The 20,409-nt window shown below is 44.9% G+C and overlaps 1 protein-coding gene across 9 annotated transcripts in view; it reads right to left on the reverse strand.

The window, feature by feature from the left end:
* LOC147106607 (activating molecule in BECN1-regulated autophagy protein 1-like) overlaps window positions 1-20,409 on the reverse strand; it is a 514,247-nt gene that overhangs the window by 439,246 nt on the left and 54,592 nt on the right. For all 9 annotated transcript variants that reach the window (XR_015080961.1, XM_086007600.1, XM_086007606.1 and 6 more), the window contains exon 7: window positions 16,152-17,617. Coding sequence is in view for 8 of the 9 variants with exons in the window: in XM_086007600.1 (XP_085863726.1) it covers window positions 16,152-17,617 (1,466 nt within the window). In the remaining variant the exon portion in view is untranslated. The remainder of the gene's footprint in view (window positions 1-16,151; window positions 17,618-20,409) is intronic.

Raw genomic sequence — 20,409 nt, forward strand, 5'->3', positions numbered from 1 at the left:
TATAATGGGGGGTATAAAGGGCGCTGGTGAGTCCACACCTGGAGTACTGCGTGCAGTTTTGGTCTCTTATTTAAGGAAGGCTATACTTGCATTGGAGGCTGTTCAGAGAAGGTTCACTGGGTTGATTCCTGAGATGAAGTTGTCTTATGAGGAAAGGTTGAGCAGGTTGGGTCGATACTCATTGGAGTTTAGAAGAATGAGAGGGGATCTTATTGAAACATATAGGATTCTGAGGGGGCTTGACAGGGTAGATGCAGGGAGGCTGTTTTCCCTTGTGGGGCAATCTAGAACTAGGGGGCATAGTTTCAGAATAAGGGGTTGCCCATTTAAGACGGAGATGAGGAGGAATTTCTTCTCTCAGAGGGTCGTGAATCTTTGGAATTCTCTACCCCAGAGAGCTGTGGAGGCGGAGTCATTGAATATATTCAAGGCGGAGATAGACAGATATTTGAGCTACAGGGGAGTCAAGGGTTATGGGGAGCGGGCAGGGAAGTGGTATTGAGGCCAAGATCGGATCAGCCATGATCTTATTGAATGGTGGAGCAGGCTCGAGGGGCCAAATGGCCTACTCCGGCTCCTATTTCCTACGTTCTTATGTTCTTATAATGGGGAGAAATGAGAGGTTATTCACTTTGATAGGAAGAATAGAAAACCAGAATACTTTTTAAATGGTAAGAAACTATTAAATGTTGGTGTTCAGGGATATTTGGGTGTCCTAGTACAAGAAACACACAGTTAGCATGCAGGTACAGCAAGCAATTAGCATGTTGGCCTTTATTGCTCGAGGGTTGGAGTACAAGAGTAAGGAAGTCTTGCTACAATTGTACAGGGCTCTGGTGAGACCACACCTGGAGTATTCTGCACTTCTTTGGTCTCCTTATTTAAGGAAGGATATACTTGCCTTCGAGGCTGTGCAACGAAGGTTCACTAGATTGATTCCTGGGATGAGAGGGCTGTCCTATGAGGAGAGATTAAGCCTATACTCTCTGGAGTTTAGAAGAATGAGAGGTGATCTCATTGAAGCATAAAATTCTGAGGAGGATTGACAGGGTAGATGCTGAGAGATTGTTTCCCCTGGCTGGAGAGTCTAGAACTAGGGGGCATAGTCTCAGGATAAGAGGCCGGCCTTTTAAGACTGAGATGAAGAGGAATTTCTTCACCCAGAGGGTTGTGAATCTTTGGAATTCTCTGCCCCAAAGTGTATGGATGCTGAGTCATTGAGTATATTCAAGGCTGAGAGGGAAAGATTTTTGGACTCCAGAGGAATTAAGGGATATGGGAATAGGGCAGGAAAGTGGATTTGAGGCCGATGATCAGCCATGATCTTATGGAATGGCGGAGCAGGCTCGAGAGGCTGTACGGCCTACTCCTGCTCCTAATTCTTATGTTCTTATTTAATGCGTGGAAAATGTGATCGCCACAATTAGATTCCATCCCGCAACTCACTCCAAGGTGTCCATTATTCCAAATGTGAATCATATGGGTTACTCAACTGAATTACAACCTGTAACTCATTGGCATCTCCATTATTCCACATATAAACCATGTGAACCCCTCAATTAGATTCCACTAAATCACTCCCAAATATTTATTAGTCTACATATAGGTCAATTAGATTCTAGCCCGTAACTCATACCCCAGTTTTCATCACGTGGCCTTCATTATAACCTCCTTCTATGATAGAACGAAAATATCCAATCCGAGAACTTGTTTAAATCGTTTGTATTTTGATAAGATAAACCCCAGGTGCAGGGCTCCTTCAACTTTCAGTTCCATGCATTACATTGCTGAGAGTCCACCTGTAGGGAGGTGAACTTGGTCATTACAACAATAACATTGAGTTGGACGGGGACGGACGGACGCACGCACGCACGCACGCACGCACACACACACACACACACGGATAGTTTACTACAAAAGACCATTTAAAGGCCAAATTTACTTGAAGCTCTCACTTAAATGCAAGTTGGAGGTTTCCACTGGCAGACAGATTGTTGAGCAATGTGGGTCTGTAATTATACACAGCACAACGACACATCAGATCAACTCTGCAATCAGCTGTAATAAAATAACTCGCCTGAATCTGAAACAGTGCCACTGTAAACTTGGCCATTATCTGGGAGTGGTTTATGATAAAATTGCCTTGAACCTCTGACAATAACATCAGGAAACAGACTATAAACAGAATGCCCAAGCTATTATTCCCCATAGCACACACATACACACAGGCATGAGTTCCACATCCTACTGACATAAATTTAAAGTAAAAAGAAACACAAGGTTCATGTGTAGCTGCCCTCCTGAGCAGATCCATAGAAGAGTAATTGAACTAATTCATCCTACAGTTCCATACGCAAAGCCTGTATTACACGACCAGATCTCAGTACAACAGACATATACTTCAACCATAAAACCTCAAACAGTTTATTTATTTTTTAAAACAAATCTTGCAGCGGCTCTTTGAACTAGCCATAACTATGGTAGTATTAGGCAGCACAAAGAATTCACTAAGAAATCGACGCACTCTCTCGTGATATACATGTACACTGTCCTGTACAACCCTGTGTGCTTCATCTGGACTCAGTCATACTTTTTCTAGTTTTCTGTTAAATACATATTGGTTCAAGTTTGAAATAATGAGCTTCTTCAACTAGCTCTACGCATATAGCACCAGGTGCAATGTACTGTCCACTCAAGACAATCTGGAGGCAAAATGCCAAATTCCTCTCCCCACGGTCTGATCACTAGATTTGTGAAAGGGGAGGGGGGAGGGTTGTACCAGTCACCAATACTGAGATAGGAAAAATGTTGAAAGGAGGAGAATTGAAATTATCCTCTAGCACAAATTAAGTAATTTAATAAAACATTTCAGGAGGCTTTTTATATGACCTCAATTTGAATTAACAGATAATTCAGCAACTTCAATTAAAGAGTCGACTGACAACTTTTCCCAACTATTGCTGGCCAGGAACAAAGTAATGAATGATGGCTTAAAAGTAGCTGTGCAGCACGAAGGTTATTTTTCCCCTCTCTGTTACAGCTGCTGTGGAATGGACCCTGCAATTTGGACCAGGCAGTTTTCATTGTACAAAGATTCTGAATCAGAATTGAATGACAGGCACAAGCCTGGAGAGAATCTGAAAAAGGAAAAAAAGCTCTTTTGCGAAACATGGGAGCAGGTCAGATCAGCAGATGAAAAGGAAACAATAAAGCTACAACAGATTGTATTTTACTGATTTACAGCAAAAACTGCAAGCGGTCTGAAAATTAATTTTGCACCCGGATACACAGTGGCCATTTTGTCCATTATTCACACTTCATTGACTGTCATTTGTGCCTCATTAGTGGTTCTAGTAGAATGCACTATTCTGCATGAAGCTTCAGGGCAAGTTTGGGTTTCTTTGGTTTGTTGCAAAGTTCCTTTTCAAATCATATGGCTCACAGTTTCAGGTCAATTTCATATCATATGAAATCAATCCAAAGCTGGACCAGTCACTCACACTTTGCTTTACATCTCATTACACAAGCCACTGAAAGATTGCAACACCGAGAAACAGAGTAAAGGCTTCATAGCCAAAGGAGTCATGATTTCTACTGGTGACATCATAGAATTCTCTCTCTTCCTCTGCCTCCACGCCAGAGTTAGCAACATCTCTTGACGTTGGACAAGTCACTTTAATGGCAGCTAGATGAGGTTAATAACCAAAAAATCAAACAAATATGTGCAAAACAACTGATTTACAGTTTCCATTAAAGAATAGGGGAAACTGCAAAACATGATATCCAAAAAAGCAGTAAAAACCCAGCCACAAACTGAATTTGACTATTTCAGTCACCGTAAATCTGGCTCTGGTCATGTGTGTAGCAAGAGAAATAGTGTGCAAGGAAGAGAGAAAGAAAAAAGGTAGTGCGAGAAAAACACATACTTAGGCTAAATGGAAAATGCCTCAATTATCCAATACTTTCCACAGAACAAATAGCTCAAGGAAAATATCGGTGTTACAGTTATTATCCAATTACAGTAGCTACTTCTGTGGGCCAGCCACTTATTGACTACCATTTGGAGCAAAGATCTATTTAGTTTGAAGTGGCGCAATCCTGTAACTTGGATTCTTTTAAAGATAAAAGGCACAGATCTCATTTTTTTGGCACCCCTTACTTTTCTTTTTAAATTGGAGACTTAGTTTTGCTTTCAAACTAGTGCCAGTTGCAGTAGCACTACACCAACTGCATGCTGGGTAAAAGTGCAGCTGGAAGCTTCACACGCCACCATTAAAGCAGAAGCTGGCTTTCTTAATCACCATGTCACAATCCTGCCACTCGCGCGTTTTACTTTGGAGCATACTCCGACTACGTTTTATACAGTGTAACAAGACACACCATGTGAAATACAATTACATTCACACACACAATGCCCCTGAATGTGGTATCAACAGCCAAGTTCAATATCATTCTTCTGCTTCTTATACCCAAACCATTCATAGAAATGGAAAACAAAAGAAATCACAGCAGAGATCCCTGGAGCACACGACTACCCACCTCCAGCTAAACCGAAAAACATTTCATTTCTCTTACTCTTTGCTTTCTGTCCATATGCCTTCATTTTCACAACAAGTCTCTTGCCTCCTGAAAATCCACAAATACATCCGTCGCATTCCTTTTTTCTACAGACTCGGTGACGTCTCCAAAAATTCAACTTAATTAGTCAAGCACAACGTTTTCTTTACAAATCCATGCTGCCGATATCATGCCTTCATGAATTTCATCCTGTTATATAGGCTCAACATTTACCCACAACCGAGACAAGACTAACTGGCAGATAACCTCCTGGCTTCTCTCTCTTGTGAACAATTGCTACTCACCCAGCCCTTTGTCACAATTTTCACGTCACAGACCCTTCCTGCCATCAGATGGAAAACGCAAACGAACTTTAATTGAAGTGGTCATTGTACTCAAATCACCCGGTCATGCAACGTAACCATTACCACCACGATCTTCACAAGACCATTAAAGGCGATTCTACAACTGTATCAAATGTTATAGCACCCCAACCCCTTGTACTGCACAAATAATGTAATCTGTGGAATGGTGGCATTTAAGTGAGTGAGAGTCTATAACACAAGTTTATTCACAGGGTGTACACAACCATTGTACGAATTATAAACTGAGTTCTTTAACTCAAATTCAGCTCTTTGTATTGGAATCTCGACTACATGCTCTCGATCTTAATTTTTTTCTGTTGTTCAAACATTGATATTACAATTATGTCTGCTCCTTCCCCCAAGTTTTCTCACCTGAAAGTATTGGCTCATGCTGCAACGTTCCTGCGATCCAATACTCCACCCAAGTGGCCATGTGTGATCCTGGATAGCAAGTGCCAGCAGGCTATTGTTACATAGATACATAGATACATAGAAGATAGGAGCAGGAGTAGGCCATTCGGCCCTTCGTGCCTGCTCCGCCATTCGATGAGATCATGGCTGATCCTTTAATTCAGTATCCCGTCCCCGCCTTCTCTCCATAACCCTTAACCCCTTTTGCCCGTAGAAATATATCTAATTCCCTCTTAAATATATTTAATGAGCTGGCGTACACTGCCCTCTGTGGCAATGAGTTCCACAGGTTCACCACTCTCTGAGTGAAGAAATTCCCCCTCATCTCTGTCCTAAATGGTTTAGCCCTTATCCTTAAATTATGTCCTCTAGTTCTGTTCTCACCCGCCAAGGGAAACATTCCTTCTGCATCCAGTCTGTCTAGACCTGTCAGAATTTTATACACTTCTATGAGGTCCCCTCTCAATCTTCTAAACTCCAGTGTGTACATCCCTAAACTACATAGTCTCTCCTCATAGGTCATTCCCGCCATTCCTGGTATCAGCCTGGTGAATCGCCGCTGCACCCCCTCCATGGCAAGAACATCCTTCCTCAGATGAGGCGACCAAAACTGTACACAGTACTCGAGGTGTGGTCTCACCAGTGCCCTGTACAGCTGCAGCAAGGTATCCCTGTTCCTGTATTCTAACCCTTTTGCTATGAAGGCCAGCATACCGTTTGCCTTCTTGACCGCCTGTTGCACCTGCATGCTCGCCTTCAGTGACTGGTGTACAAGAACACCCAGGTCTCTCTGTACTTCCCCCTCTCCCAATCTATTGCCATTTAAATAATAATTTGCCCTCCCGTTCCTGCACCCAAGGTGGATAACTTCGCACTTGTCCACATTATAGTGCATCTGCCATTTATCCGCCCAATCGCCCAGTCTGTCCAAATCGCTCTGGAGCTTCCTGGTCTCTTCCTCTGAGCCCACCCCCCCTCCTAGTTTAGTGTCGTCTGCAAATTTGGAAATGCTGCATCCGACTCCCTGATCCAGGTCATTAATGTAAATTGTGAACAGCTGGGGGCCCAGGACAGATCCCTGTGGTACCCCACTTGTTACTGCCTGCCATTCAGAAAATGAGCCGTTTATTCCAACTCTCTGTTTTCTATCTGACAGCCAGTTCCCTATCCACGCCAAAACTTTCCCCTTTATCCCATGAGCCTCAATTTTCCATGCTAATCTTTTATGTGGGACCTTATCGAAGGCCTTTTGGAAGTCCAGGTACACCACATCTACTGGCTCTCCCCCATCTATTCTACCAGTTACTCCCTCAAAAAATTCCAATAGATTAGTCAAGCACGATTTACCCTTTGTAAATCCATGTTGACTCTGTCCTATCCTGTCCCCATTTGCTAAGTGCTCCGCTATTTCATCCTTAATGATGGACTCCAGCATTTTGCCCACAACTGATGTAAGGCTTACAGGTCTGTAATTACCTGCTTTTTCCCTACCCCCCTTTTTGAATAGTGGGGTAACGTTAGCTACCCTCCAATCCATCGGCACTGTTCCCGAGTCTAATGAATTCTGAAAAATCATCCTTAGTGCATCCGCTATCTCTAGGGCCACCTCCATCAGTACCCTAGGATGCATGTTATCAGGCCCTGGGGATTTGTCCACCTTCAATCCCTTTAGCTTCCTTAACACCATATCCTTAGAGATATTGATTTGCGTCAGTTCCTCCTTTGCCAATGTCCCTATTTTCTCAAATACCCAGTCAAATGCAACCTTATCTTCCCCCAATAACAACATGCAGAAGCACTTCCAGAAGGGGGTCACTGAATAACAATCAGTAACAGGACTCCTTGCTGATTTTTCTCCTCCCTAACCTGGAAACATTAAATACAACTCTATTCCCAACCCTGACTAAGGTCACCCAAACCAAAAAAAACCCACAAAAGTAATTCTAAGATTCCAACTATCAATGCGTCAAAAACAGCCTGTTTGTGCACAAGGGACCATTTCTCAAAGTCTCCATGTGTTGCGGCAGTGAATTTAGTTGCAATATTTTCCAATTAGGGTTATGGCACAGGGAAAGTGGGTGAATTAATAAAATTGAGAACAAAATTCAAATAATGTGAAACAAATACAGGAAACTTCCTTTTATCCGGCACGGACGGGACCGACGTGGTGCCGGTTCATCGAAAATTCCGGATAACCGAACGCTATAGTAAAAGATACGGAAAGCAACAAACCCTGTTGCTTCAGAACAATCGGCACAAGTTGCAAGCGTCTCTGTAGCTTAGCAACAGCTGCAGCCACACCCTTGCACAGCAACAAATGGAGTAAAAAAAGTAATAAAAGTTACCTGAACCTGCTCCTGAATTTTGCCGGTTAACCGACATTTCCGGTTATTTAGGGGCTGGTTAATCGAAAGTTTCCTGCATGTAGAATGCATTTTAACCCCAATCCCAAAAAACAGCATTACTGTACCAATTCCATTTTCTACAGCTGTCACACTCGAGGCCAAAGCAAGACTGCTGCATTGAATCATGGGCAGTTTCATATTATGGACTTGTGGCCAACTACCAAGTGGATTGAGATTCTTCAAGTCCATTTCACTTAGGACTCTAGCAGAGAATAGAAACTTCTCATTCCATGGCCACAAACCCAGGCCCAGAGGTGAATTTGAAGTGTTATTAGATATTTTTCCAAAAGGTGAATAATTTTAAGCAAGTCCAACCTGTGGAGTCAGTCAACACAAATTTTAAGTGATTTGATTCTAAGTTTAAAGTTTATTCTGTTTCCATTTCCGATGTGAAATAACCACAGGTAGAAATCCTCTTTAGGTTATACCTTCTTGTATGTTTTCACGTTGAACATTAAAAACCCGACAAGTCATACTGGTGTCTGACTTACTGTAAAATAATGGAAAAATGGATGCTCGATTTGGAGTGTTGTTCTGAGGGCAAGGCTTCCTCTTCATTTTCTCACCTTCCCCTGGTGCCATATATGTCTTCGAATGACCAGAAGCAGACAATCTGCTGTCTGACTTCCCCCAATGCCAGTCTGAAGCCATGGTAATAGGAGGTGTACAAAAGTGGCTACCCCTCCGATTTTGCCTCCTCCTTGTGGTAAAACATCTGGCACCTTACATTAGCAGTAAACGTTTGAGAGAAGGTGTGAACCACGTGGGTGATTACAGATCCAAACCTGCAGTAGATTTGTCTCAACTGGCTGATTGGCTTTATTGGTGGCATTGATTTAATTTAAATTAATTAAAGGGTAAGTCATGTCAGGACAGCCCAGCCCCGTGTTATGCTCCTCTTGCTCTATGTGGGAATTCAGGGACACTGCCGGTGTCCCCGACGACCATGTGTGCCAGAAGTGCATCCAGCTGCAGCTGCTAGCAGACCGCATTGCGGCGCTGGCGCTGCGGATGGATGGGCTTTGGAGCATTCACGATGCTGAGGGGGTCGTGGATAACATGTTTAGTAAGTTGGTCACACCGCAGGTAAAGGCTGCACAGGCAGAAGGGAAATGGGTGACCATCAGGCAGAGCAGTAGAGGCAGGCAGGTAGTGCAGGGGACCCCTGTGGCCATCCCCCTCTCAAACAGGTATACCGATTTGGATACTGTTGAGGGGGAAGGCAGCAGCAGCCAACTTCCTGGCACCAGGGGTGCTTCTGCTGCTCAGGAAGGGAGAAAAAAGAGTGGGAGAGCAATAGTGGTAGGGGATTCCATCGTAAGGGGAACAGATAGGCGTTTCTGTGGCCGTAGACGTGACCCCAGGATGGTTTGTTGCCTCCCTGGTGCCAGGGTCAAGGATGTCACTGAACGGCTGCAGGGCATTCTGAAGGGGGAGGGTGAACAGTCAGAGGTCGTGGTTCACATTGGGACCAATGACATGGGTAGGAAGAGGGATGAGGTCCTGCAGCAAGAATTTAGGGAGCTAGGTAGCAGATTAAAGAGCAGGACCTCAAAAAGTTGTAATCTCTGGATTACTCCCGGTGCCACGTGCTAGTGAGTATAGGAATAGGAGGATAGAGCAGATGAATGCGTGGCTAAAGAGTTGGTGCAGGAGGGAGGGCTTTAGTTTCCTGGATCACTGGGCCTGCTTCTGGGGAAGGTGGGACTTGTACAAGTCGGGCGGGTTGCACCTGAACCAGAGCGGGACAAATATCCTTGCGGGAGGTTTGCTAGCACTGTTCGGGGGGGTTTAAACTAAAATGGCAGGGGGTTGGGAACCTGAGCAGGGAGACAGAGGAAAGGGAAACAGGGATAAAAGCAAAAGATAAGGAGAAAAACAAAAGTGGCAGTCAGAGAAATCAACGGTTTAATTCAAACGTGGCCACTGTAAATAATAATTCTAATAGGTCTAAGAGCATTAAAAAAACAAGCCTGAAGGCTTTGTGTCTTAATGCGAGGAGCATTTGTAATAAGGTGGACGAATTGGCTGCGCAAATAGAGGTAAACGAATATGATTTGGTTGGGATTACGGAAACGTGGCTCAAGGATGGCCAAGACTGGGAACTCAACATCCAGGGGTATTCGATATTCAGGAAAGATAGGCCAAAAGGAAAGGGAGGTGGGGTAGCATTACTGGTTAAAGAAGGGATTAATACAATTGTAATGAAGGATATTAGCTCTGATGATGTGGAATCTGTATGGGTAGAATTGAGAAATACTAAGGGGAAAAAAACATTAGTGGGAGTGGTATATAGACCTCCCAACAGTAAGGCGGAGGTTGGGGATGGCATTAAAAGGGAAATTAAAGAAGCGTGCAATAAGGGCACAGCAGTCATCATGGGTGACTTTAATCTACATATAGATTGGGCCAACCAAATTAGTAACAATACTGTGGAGGAGGAATTCCTGGAGTGTTTACGGGATGGTTTCCTGGACCAATATGTCGAGGAACCAACCAGAGATCAGGCCATCTTAGACTGGGTATTATGTAACGAGAAAGGATTAATTAGCAATCTTGTTGTACGAAGCCCCTTGGGTCTGAGCGATCATATTATGATCGAATTCTTCATTAGGATGGAGAATGAAGTAGTTGACTCAGAGACTAGGGTCCTCAATTTAAATAAAGGAAACTACGATGGTCTGAGGAGCGAGTTGGGTAGGATTGATTGGGGAATGGCGCTCAAAGGGTTGACGGTGGATAGGCAATGGCAAACATTCAAAGACCGAATGGATGAGCTACAGAATTTGTTCATCCCAGTTTGGCATAAAAATAAAACAAAAAAGGTGACTCAACCGTGGCTAACAAGGGAAATTAGGGATAGCATAAGATCCAAGGAGACGACATATAAATTGGCCAGAAAAAGCAATAATTCTGAGGATTGGAAGCAGTTTAGGATTCAACAAAGGAGGACACAGGGATAATTAAGAAAGGGAAAATAGAATATGAGAGTAAGCTAGCAGGGAACATAAAAACTGACTGTAAAAGCTTTTACAGACCAACTAAATTCATACTTTGGTTCTGTCTTCACAAAGGAGGACACAAATAACCTCCCAGAGATGCCAGGGAACATAGGGTCTGATGAAAAGGTGGAACTGAAAGAAATCAGTATTTGTAGGGAAATGGTGTTAGGAAAATTGATGGGACTGAAGGCCGATAAAGCCCCAGGGCCTGATAATCTACATCCCAGGGTACTTAAGGAAGTGGCCCTAGAAATAGTAGATGCACTGCTGGTCATCTTCCAGAACGCGATAGACTCTGGAACAGTGCCCATGGATTGGAGGGTAGCTAATGTTACCCCACTATTCAAAAAAGGTGGTAGAGAAAAAGCGGGGAATTATAGACCGGTAAGCCTGACATCGGTAGTGGGGGAAATGCTAGAGTCTATTATAAAAGATGTAATAGCAGAGCACTTGGAAAGCAGTGACTGGATCGGACAAAGTCAACATGGATTTACAAAAGGTAAATCATGCTTGACTAATCTACTGGAATTTTTTGAGGATGTAACTGGTAAAATAGATAAGGGAGAACCAGTGGATGTGGTGTATTTGGACTTTCAGAAGGCTTTCGATAAGGTCCCGCATAATAGATTAGCGTGCAAAATTAAGGCACATGGGATTGGGGGCAAGGTACTGACTTGGATAGAGAACTGGTTGGCGGACAGAAAGCAAAGAGCTGGACTAAACGGGTCTTTTTCCGAGTGGCAGGCAGTGACTAGTGGGGTACCGCAAGGATCGGTCATAGGACCCCAGCTGTTCACAATATATATTAATGATCTGGACGAGGGAATTGGATGTAATATCTCCAAATTTGCAGACGACACAAAGCTGGGTGGGAAGGTAAGCTGTGAGGAGGATGTCGTGAAACTCCAGTACGATTTGGACAGGTTGGGTGATTGGGCAGAAAAATGGCAAATGCACTATAATGTGGATAAATGTGAGGTTATCCACGTCGGTGGCAAAAACAGGAAGGCAGATTATTATTTGAATGGCAATAGATTGGGAGAAGTGGAAGTGCAAAGAGACCTGGGTGATCTTGTGCACCAGTCGCTGAAGGTAAGCATGCAGGTGCAGCAGGCGGTTAAGAAGGCAAATGGTATGTTGGCCTTCGTAGCAAGAGGGTTCGAGTACAGGAACAAGGATGTCTTGCTACAGTTGTACAGGGCCTTGGTGAGACCGCATCTTGAGTACTGTGTGCAGTTTTTGTTGCCTTACCTGAGGAAGGACGTTCTTGCCATGGAAGGAGTGCAGCGAAGATTCACCAGGCTGATACCTGGGATGGCAGGAATGACGTATGAGGAGAGATTGTGTCGATTGGGCTTATACTCACTGGAGTTTAGAAGATTGAGAGGGGATCTCATCGAAACCTATAAAATTCTGTCAGGCTTGGACAGACTAGATGCAGGAAGGATGTTTCTGATGGCCGGGGAGTCCAGAACCAGGTGTCATAGTCTAAGGATAAGGGGTAAGCCATTTAGGACTGAAATGAGGAGGAATTTCTTCATCCAGAGAGTGGTGAACCTGTGGAATTCTCTGCCACAGAGGGCAGTGGAGGCCAGTTCATTAAATATCTTCAAGAAAGAGTTGGATATATTTCTTAAGGCTAAAGGGATATGGGGAGAAGGCAGGGACAGGGTACTGAACTTGGATCATCAGCCATGATCTCATTGAATGGCGGAGCAGGCTCGAAGGGCCGAATGGCCTACTCCTGCTCCTATTTTCTATGTTTCTATGTTTCTGTTAAATGTCCTCAGGTGTGTAAAATGAGCAAACAAATAACTGTGGGCAAGGGAATCTCAACTGCCCTTCAGTAAGTCATGACCTTGTTAACAAACTTCAGCCATGAGCAGGAAGCCTCTCATATGGCAGTTTCAGGTCAAGACTATTTCATCCTCTTGTAGCAGTACACACCTGCTATGGTATGATTAATGAGACTGTTGACTCACACGAAAGGTTAAACAGGATAACGATCCAAACTGGCATCTTCAAAACCCTTCATTCGAAGTAAACTGCTATTCAGCGAGGATAGAACCATCTGCTTTCTGCAGAGGAGGTGATTCCTATTATCAGAATGACATAGTCCCACAAGTATACTACTAACCTCAATGACCCTCCATCTTTGTCGTTAGCAGTTTCATCACCGAGATATCTTCACTGCTTGCCTCCCTCAGCCTCTGCACCGAGAAACTTCTCATCCTCTGTGATTTCAACCTCCATCATGCTCTCTCTCCTCTGAGTTCACTACCCTCCTATCCTCCCTTAATCTCTCCCTCACCCACATTTACGGCCATTCCCTTGACCTTGCCAGTCTGGGCCTTACTACAGGAAACTTTCGTTTAACCGGAGGTTAAATGTCCGGAAAGCTCTATCTACCGGCAAAATTCAGGAGCCGTTTCCTATAAGTTTTTTTACTTCTCGTTGCTTTTTTTTTTCCCCAGTCAGGCTCTGCAAGCGTCTAGCTGAAGCTGTTGCTTAGCTACAGAGACGCTTTTAAGCTGCGTCGACTGTTTTGAAGCTGTTGCTAAGCAACAGGGTTTGTTGATTCACAGAGAGCTCAAAAGCTCCGTATGTTTTAACATTAGCGCTGGTTTCTACGGCAGTTTTGATGGTACGGCACCAGCTCGGTCCCGTCAGTGCCGGATACCAGAAAGTTTCCTGTACTCCCATCGTGTCAATCACAGATAAGACCATCTCTGACCACTTCTTTGTATTACTCTCCACCCACATCCCCCTTCCCCCACCCAACCCTACTTCCTTCTGTATCGACCCCTGGAAAAAAACTCTCTCTCAACTCTCCTACAACTGCACTTACAAAATCCCAACCAGTCAGCCTTTGGCCCTCCATTCACCACGTCATTTCTGTAGCTACCGATCTGATCAACCACACCCTCACCACCAGCACCACCCTAGTCCCCATTAAAACCATTACTCTCTCTCACCCTAGTACAGTCCTCATCTTCGCTCCTTCAAATCCAAGGGATGCAGACTTGAACCGACATGGTGGACAACTGGTTTAGCCATTCACCGCCAGATCTGGCTGGACCAGATAAAGCATTATCCACTTCCCTTCCTTCCCCTAACCCACTGGGCCAAACTTCCTTCAAGGTTCCCCCCTGCCCAAGCCCTGAACTCACACCTTTCTCCAGTTTCTCTCCAATCTCCCCGCACATCTTGTCCGTGAGACCCACTTCCTGCTCCCTCGACCCTATTTCCACTAAACTGCTGACCACCCAATTTCCTTTTCTGGCTCCCATGTTACTGGACATAGTTAATGGTTTGCTCTCCTCAGGTACTGTCCCTCTCTCCTTCAAATCTGCCGTCATCACCCTTCTCCTCAAAAATCAACCCTTCACCCCTCCGTCCTTGCAAATTACCACTCCATCTCCTCCCTCCCTTTCCTCCCCAAAGTCCTTGAACATGTTGTCGCCTCTCAAATCCATGCCCATCTTTCCTGGAACTCCATGTTTGAGTCCCTCCAAGTTGTTTCCGCCCTCGCCACAGTACCGAAACATCCTTTGTGACTGTGACAAAGGTAAACTATCCCTCCTCGTCCTCCGCGACCTGTCTGCAGCCTTCGACACGGCTTACCACTCCATCCTTCTCCAACGCCTCGCCACTGTCGTCCAGCTCGCCTGGTTCCATTCTTATCGGTCTAATCGTAGCCAGAAAATCACCTGAAATGGCTTCTCTTCCCGCTCTCACATAGTTACCTCATGTCCCCCAAGGATCTATCCTTGACTCTTCCTATTTCTCATCTTCATGCTGCCCCTTGGCGACATCATCCAAAAACACAGCATCAGTTTCAATGTGTACACAGACGACACCCAGCTTTACCTCACCACCACTTCTCTCAACCCCTCCACAGTCTCTAAATTGACACACTGCTTGTCTGAAATCCAGTATTGGATGAGCAGAAATTTTCTCCAATTAAATATTGGGAAGACCGAAGTCATTGTCTTCGGTCCCCGCCAAAAACTCTGTTTCCTAGCCACCAACTCCATCCATCTCCCTAGCATCTGTCCGAGGCTGAACCAGACTGTTCGCAACCTTAGTGTCATGTTTGACCTGAAATGAGCTTCCGACCACAGATCCGCAGCATAACTAAGACCACTTATTTCCACCTCCGTAACATCGCCCGTCTCTGCCCACGTGCTGCTGAGACCCTCATCCATGCCTTTGTTACCTCTAGATTTGTCTATTCCAACACACTCCTGGATGACCTCCCACATTAAACTTCAGGTCATCCAAAACTTGGCTGCCCGTGTCCTAACTCGCACCAAGTCCTGTTCACCCATCACCCCTGTGCTCGCTGACCTACATTGCCTCCTGGTTAAGCAACGCCTCGATTTCAAAATTCTCATCCTTGTTTTCAAATCCCTCCATGGTCTCGTCACTCCCCATCTCTGTAATCTCCTTCAGCCCCACAACTCCCAAGATATCTGTGCTTCTCAAATTCTGCCCTCTTGAGCATCCCGGATTATAATCACTCAACCATCGGTGGCCGTGCCTTCTGTTACCTAGGCCCCAAGCTCTGGAACTCCCTCCCTAAATCTCTCCACCTCTCTTTTCTCCTTTAAGACACTCCTTAAAACCTACCTCTTTGACCATCTGCCCTAATTTCTTACGTGGCTCGATGTCAAATTTTTGTCTTATTACACTCCTGTGAAGCGCCATGGGACTTTTAACTACGTTAAAACTGCTATATAAATACAAGTTGGTGTTGTTTTAACCATCAATGCTCTTTTTATAATAACTTCTCAATTGCTGGTCAACTAGTGAAAACCAACGTAAAGCTCTGTAGCTTAAAATGAAACAAAGATGGCAGTGAAGTGATGAAATGATCAGCAACGATAGAACGAGAACAAATTACAGCACTGCCCTTCCATCGCTACCTGTTACAGCCTCACTGCTGCCCTCTACCACCCCACAGACCTCTTCACAGCCACAATTCATGATCATGATTCTTACTGATCAGCAAACACCTAATGCACTCCTGTGGTCCAGGGAACTCTCAGCAGTCCAACGCGCTCCAGCTGCAACTGAAGTCAAGATTGCAATTTCAAATGTGGGTCACCCAGTACTTAACCCAAGTTATTACTGAAGACTTAACCAAGCATCGTGAATTTAAATACTAACCAAGATGGTGTAATTTCAAGCTCACTATCAACCACAAATTGTGTGCTCGTGTACACATACAAGTGGGTGCACAGAAAATAGAGCGAGAGCTGACCTTAACATGTACCATTGTTGTGCCTTGGACATGTATAACTTCCTGCGGTTGCTTCGTTTACCTTTGGATTATTACACATTTGGAAAACAGATGCTTAAGATTATTTTTAACTTCATATATTCTTAAAACTAAAAGCAAAAATTACCTTCTCAGTAAATTTTCTTCCGAGTTTTCTTCAGGCATTTCTTGGTTTAAGGCCTCTTGTGAAACATTCGACATTCTGTTTGATGTTGGTTGACTGTACACCCGCTCCCAGTGTCCCGTCTCGTTGTTAAACGTTAGACCCATTGTACGTTCCCCTTGCTGGCCAGAGCCATGACGGGCAAATCTACCTTCTGAACCACTCAATCCATGAGCCCTACCCATGATCCCTCTACTCGGTGGGGTTGGAGGCTGGCTGCTACCTTGCCCTAGTGGTTCATAATTGTTTGGCACATGCCAAGAGCTGCTCTCATTGGATGAAAAAAGTTGTGTGGTCCGCTCCCATCGCTGAGTGTCATGGTTGAAAGTCAAAAGGTTATGGCAGGCTCTGCAACGACTAAGATGTCCACCTGATGAATTGGAAGTGTTTTCGCCATTTTGCTGCGTCGGCCCTGCCCTATTAGGTTCTATGTTATTATTCAGGATCTCCTGCACCTGCTGGGATTGATTGGACTCACCACCAACTCGCTGCTCCACGTCCTGGAAGCGGTCCATCTCCATGAAATAGCGGCTCAGGTTGCACTGCAGGACATTCCTGCCAGAGGGCTGGTTGTTCGGTCTCTCTTCGCCTGTGCTGCTGTTAGCACCAGTGTTAGCACTACTGCTTGTGCTGGGACTCGAGACACCTCTCCCCTCAGAGGCTAATGTGTAAACAGGTTGAGCGTTCGTCTCCTGCTGTCTCAGCACAGATAGTAAGCTCACGGATGATGCACTAGTTCTAGGGGGTGGCATGCTTTCCAATTCAGACCTTGGTGATATGTTCAGCATTGTTCTTGTCCAATCAGACCCACTTAACCTTGAACTCGGTTCCCTGTACCCTGGGGTAGGGTTAGATTGTTGCAGTCCCCCCGACTGGTATGCTGTGTGCCCTAATAAGCCCCTCCTGCTTGTGGCTGCAGACAGATTTCGGAGAGAGTTGCCAGAGTTCTCATAGTTTACTGTACTGAATGCAGAAGGGCGGTCGGGAATACGAGGGTCAGGCTGGGATAAGGGCCTTTCTGGAGGAAGGCGAGGCTCAGTCCGTGCAGATGTAGAGGTGGTGGCTGCAGAGGATGTTGAAGGGGTACTGTCTTCACTTGGTACGGAAGAGGAGGAGGACGACCTCAGGGCAGAGCAACGGCTACAAAAACAAACCAATCCCATGTGGTGAACACACTCCTGTACAGGGTAGCTGAAGCGGTCACGAAGCACAGCATATACCGAAGTCCTACCACTTTCACCTGCTGGCAAGGTGCTCTCCTCACTCTGGCTCTGATCTGCAGTCGTCGTACCGGACGACCGTGAGGACAACATGTGCAGAAAGTTGTGGAGCAGTGGTGTTCTACGGACAGGCTGTGATTGGAGGAAAGAGCGTTGACGATACTGAGGGGTCTCGACATTATCCAATGGCATCTCACCATCGTCGTCATTCTGGGGAAAAAAAATAATAATTAGAATACATAAAGCTGCAGAATTCGACGCGTCTTTTCTCTTCAAGAATTCTCTGTACCAAACACAATAGCCTCCTTAAAGTGCATTTCCACTTCACTTTATTTTGGGAGAGGAAATGAAAGAATGGGAGGAGTGCTAAAAAACAAGATCACCAGGACATACTTTGCGGTAACATTCCACGTGTATTTGTGCCTGTAATGAAACTACTCGGCAACTAGACTCCATGGCCTGGAATCAGGCCACCTCATAAAACCCACAACGAGAATGGAAGTCATGCTTCAATGCCAACCCATTGTCCTAAATTACCCTCAGATAAAGCTGATTGAGATCCTAAAACACCTTTTATTAGCAGTCATCCTCTCAATCTGGAAAGAAGCTTGAGCAACCCTGAAGATCCCCTGGGCACGTTATCCCAACTTGGAGCAACAGGAAACGCCTAGAAATATTCTTCAAACACGTTCAGGAACTACCACGAGTCTGGCCAGACTACGAGCGAGATGAAGCCCTTCCAATAGTTTGCCAGCAAATGCCACCTCACTCAATATCTGCTACCTTTGGGTTCAAATTTTAACTCCAGAACAATTACTCAAAATCTTCACCAAGACCCACTGAAACCCGACTGCCACATCCTGAAAGAACCCTACATAAATACCTTCACCCTGTCCATAATGTTCACTTCCATGTCAACAGACCGCACACAAAACCTAGAAGGGGGCCTTGGAACATAACATAATTGATGAGGAATTGTCAGAGGTGTGGACATATTCTCATGACCATTGTGTGCACAGCAGGATGCAGGAAGGCCAACTTAAAATTGTTCACTGCACACACCACCTATCTTAGTAATTGTGCAAATTCCACTCTTCGAGAGGTGTTGCAACATCTGCACCCGACTGCATGTATTCTGGTCATGCCGCAACATCCAACTGTTTTTGACTGCAATCCAGGAAGCCCCAACTGGCCTCACAAGGCTGCAGGAAAGTTCCCACGGTCCCATGCTTGATGGATCTATGCAATCGAGAGGAAACCCTTTCTTACTACTCCCCCATCCACATAGTGCAAAGGCTAGCACAAGTCTGCCAGCCGTACAAAGGTGCATCCCCTACTCCCAGCCAACCTTTGGGATGAACTATCTATGGGACACAAAGTCATAACTTTCAATGTATAGCTGAGTCAGTTCCAGGCAGTTGGCATTCCTGGCTGCTTAAACAAGAATCAAAGCAAAGACACAGATTCGGAAAGCAATTCGACCCATCTAGCTCATCTTTCCACAGCAAACTAATATTCCATCATCATAACATCTATGTTGAACCATTTCAGTTTTTGCCTTAACTATCACTCCAGATATTAATCAACCTTGGCATATCAGTCCTGAACTTGCCTTTAACCAGATTGTAACCAAGTCCCCTTAGCCTATATTATAATTTAACATGAAATGGTACTCCATTTAAACTTTTCTATTCCACTTAGGATCTTTTTTACTTCATGAAGGAACCTCCCCCCAATATGCCTTCATTTTAGGATAAAGAACCCAACTTTTCTAACTCAATTCTCGGGTGCTGGAGATCAACCTCATTGTCCTTCTCTGCATCACTTACTGAGCTTCGATATTCTTCTTTTGCTTTAGTGGCCTGAAGTTCAAGGTCTGACCAGAGCACTACACAGCTTAAGCATGATGATCCTCAGACTTGTACGTTACTGATTTGGCAACATAACTAAGCATGTTGTTTAGTTTGTTGATTGCTGCTCTGCAGTGACTGCACAAGATAAGTACAGAGTATACTGGCCCTCCCAGACCTTTCAACCATTCACGTGCCCGTTCACCACATTCATTAAGCATAAGAACATAAATAGGAGCAGGAGTAGGCCACTTGGCCCTTCAAGCCTGCTCTGCCATTCAATAAGATCATGGCTGACCTTCCACCTCATCTCCACTTTCCTGTACTATCCCCATATTTTAAAATCTATCAATCTCGGTCTTGAATATACTCAATGACTGAGCCTCCACAGCCCTCTGGTGTAGGTAATTCCAAAGATTCACCACCCTCAGTGAAGAAAGTTCTCCTCATTTCAGTTCTAAATGGCCGACCCCTTATTCTGAGACTGTGACCCCTGGTTCTAGACTCCCCAGCCAGGGGAAACATCCTCCCTGCATCTACCCTGTCAAGCCCTGTAAGAATTTTGTATGTTTCAATGAGATCACCTCTCATTCTTCTAAACTCCAGGGAATATAGGCCTAGTCTACTCAATCTCTCCTCATAGGGCAATCCCCCCATCCCAGGAAGCAGTCTGGTGAACCTTTGTTGCACTCCCTCAATGGCAAGTACACAATACTTCAGCTGTGGTCTCACCAGGGCCTTCTAGAATTGCAGCAAGGTGTCTTTACTCTTATACGCAAATCCTCTTGTAATAAACCAACATACCATTTGCTTTCCTAATTGCTTGCTGTACCTGCAGGTTAACTTTCAGTGGTTCGTGTGCAAGGACACCCAGGTCCCTCTCAACACCAACATTTCCCAATCTCTCACCATTTAAAAAATACTCTGCTTTTCTATTTTTCCTACCAAAGTAGATAACTTCACATTTCTCCACATTATATCCCATTTGCCATGTTCTTGCCCACTCACTTAGCCTGTCTATATCCCCTTGAAGCCTCCTTGCATCCTCCTCACAACGTACATTCCCACCCAGCTTTGATGTAGATTGTGAATAGCTGAGGCCCAAGCACTGATCCTTGCGGTACCCCACTCGTTGCAGCTTGCCAACCCAAA

The sequence above is a fragment of the Somniosus microcephalus genome, chromosome 15, assembly GCF_052327205.1.
Source record: "Somniosus microcephalus isolate GS21.2 chromosome 15, FLI_Smic_1.0, whole genome shotgun sequence".
Classification (NCBI taxonomy): domain Eukaryota; kingdom Metazoa; phylum Chordata; class Chondrichthyes; order Squaliformes; family Somniosidae; genus Somniosus; species Somniosus microcephalus.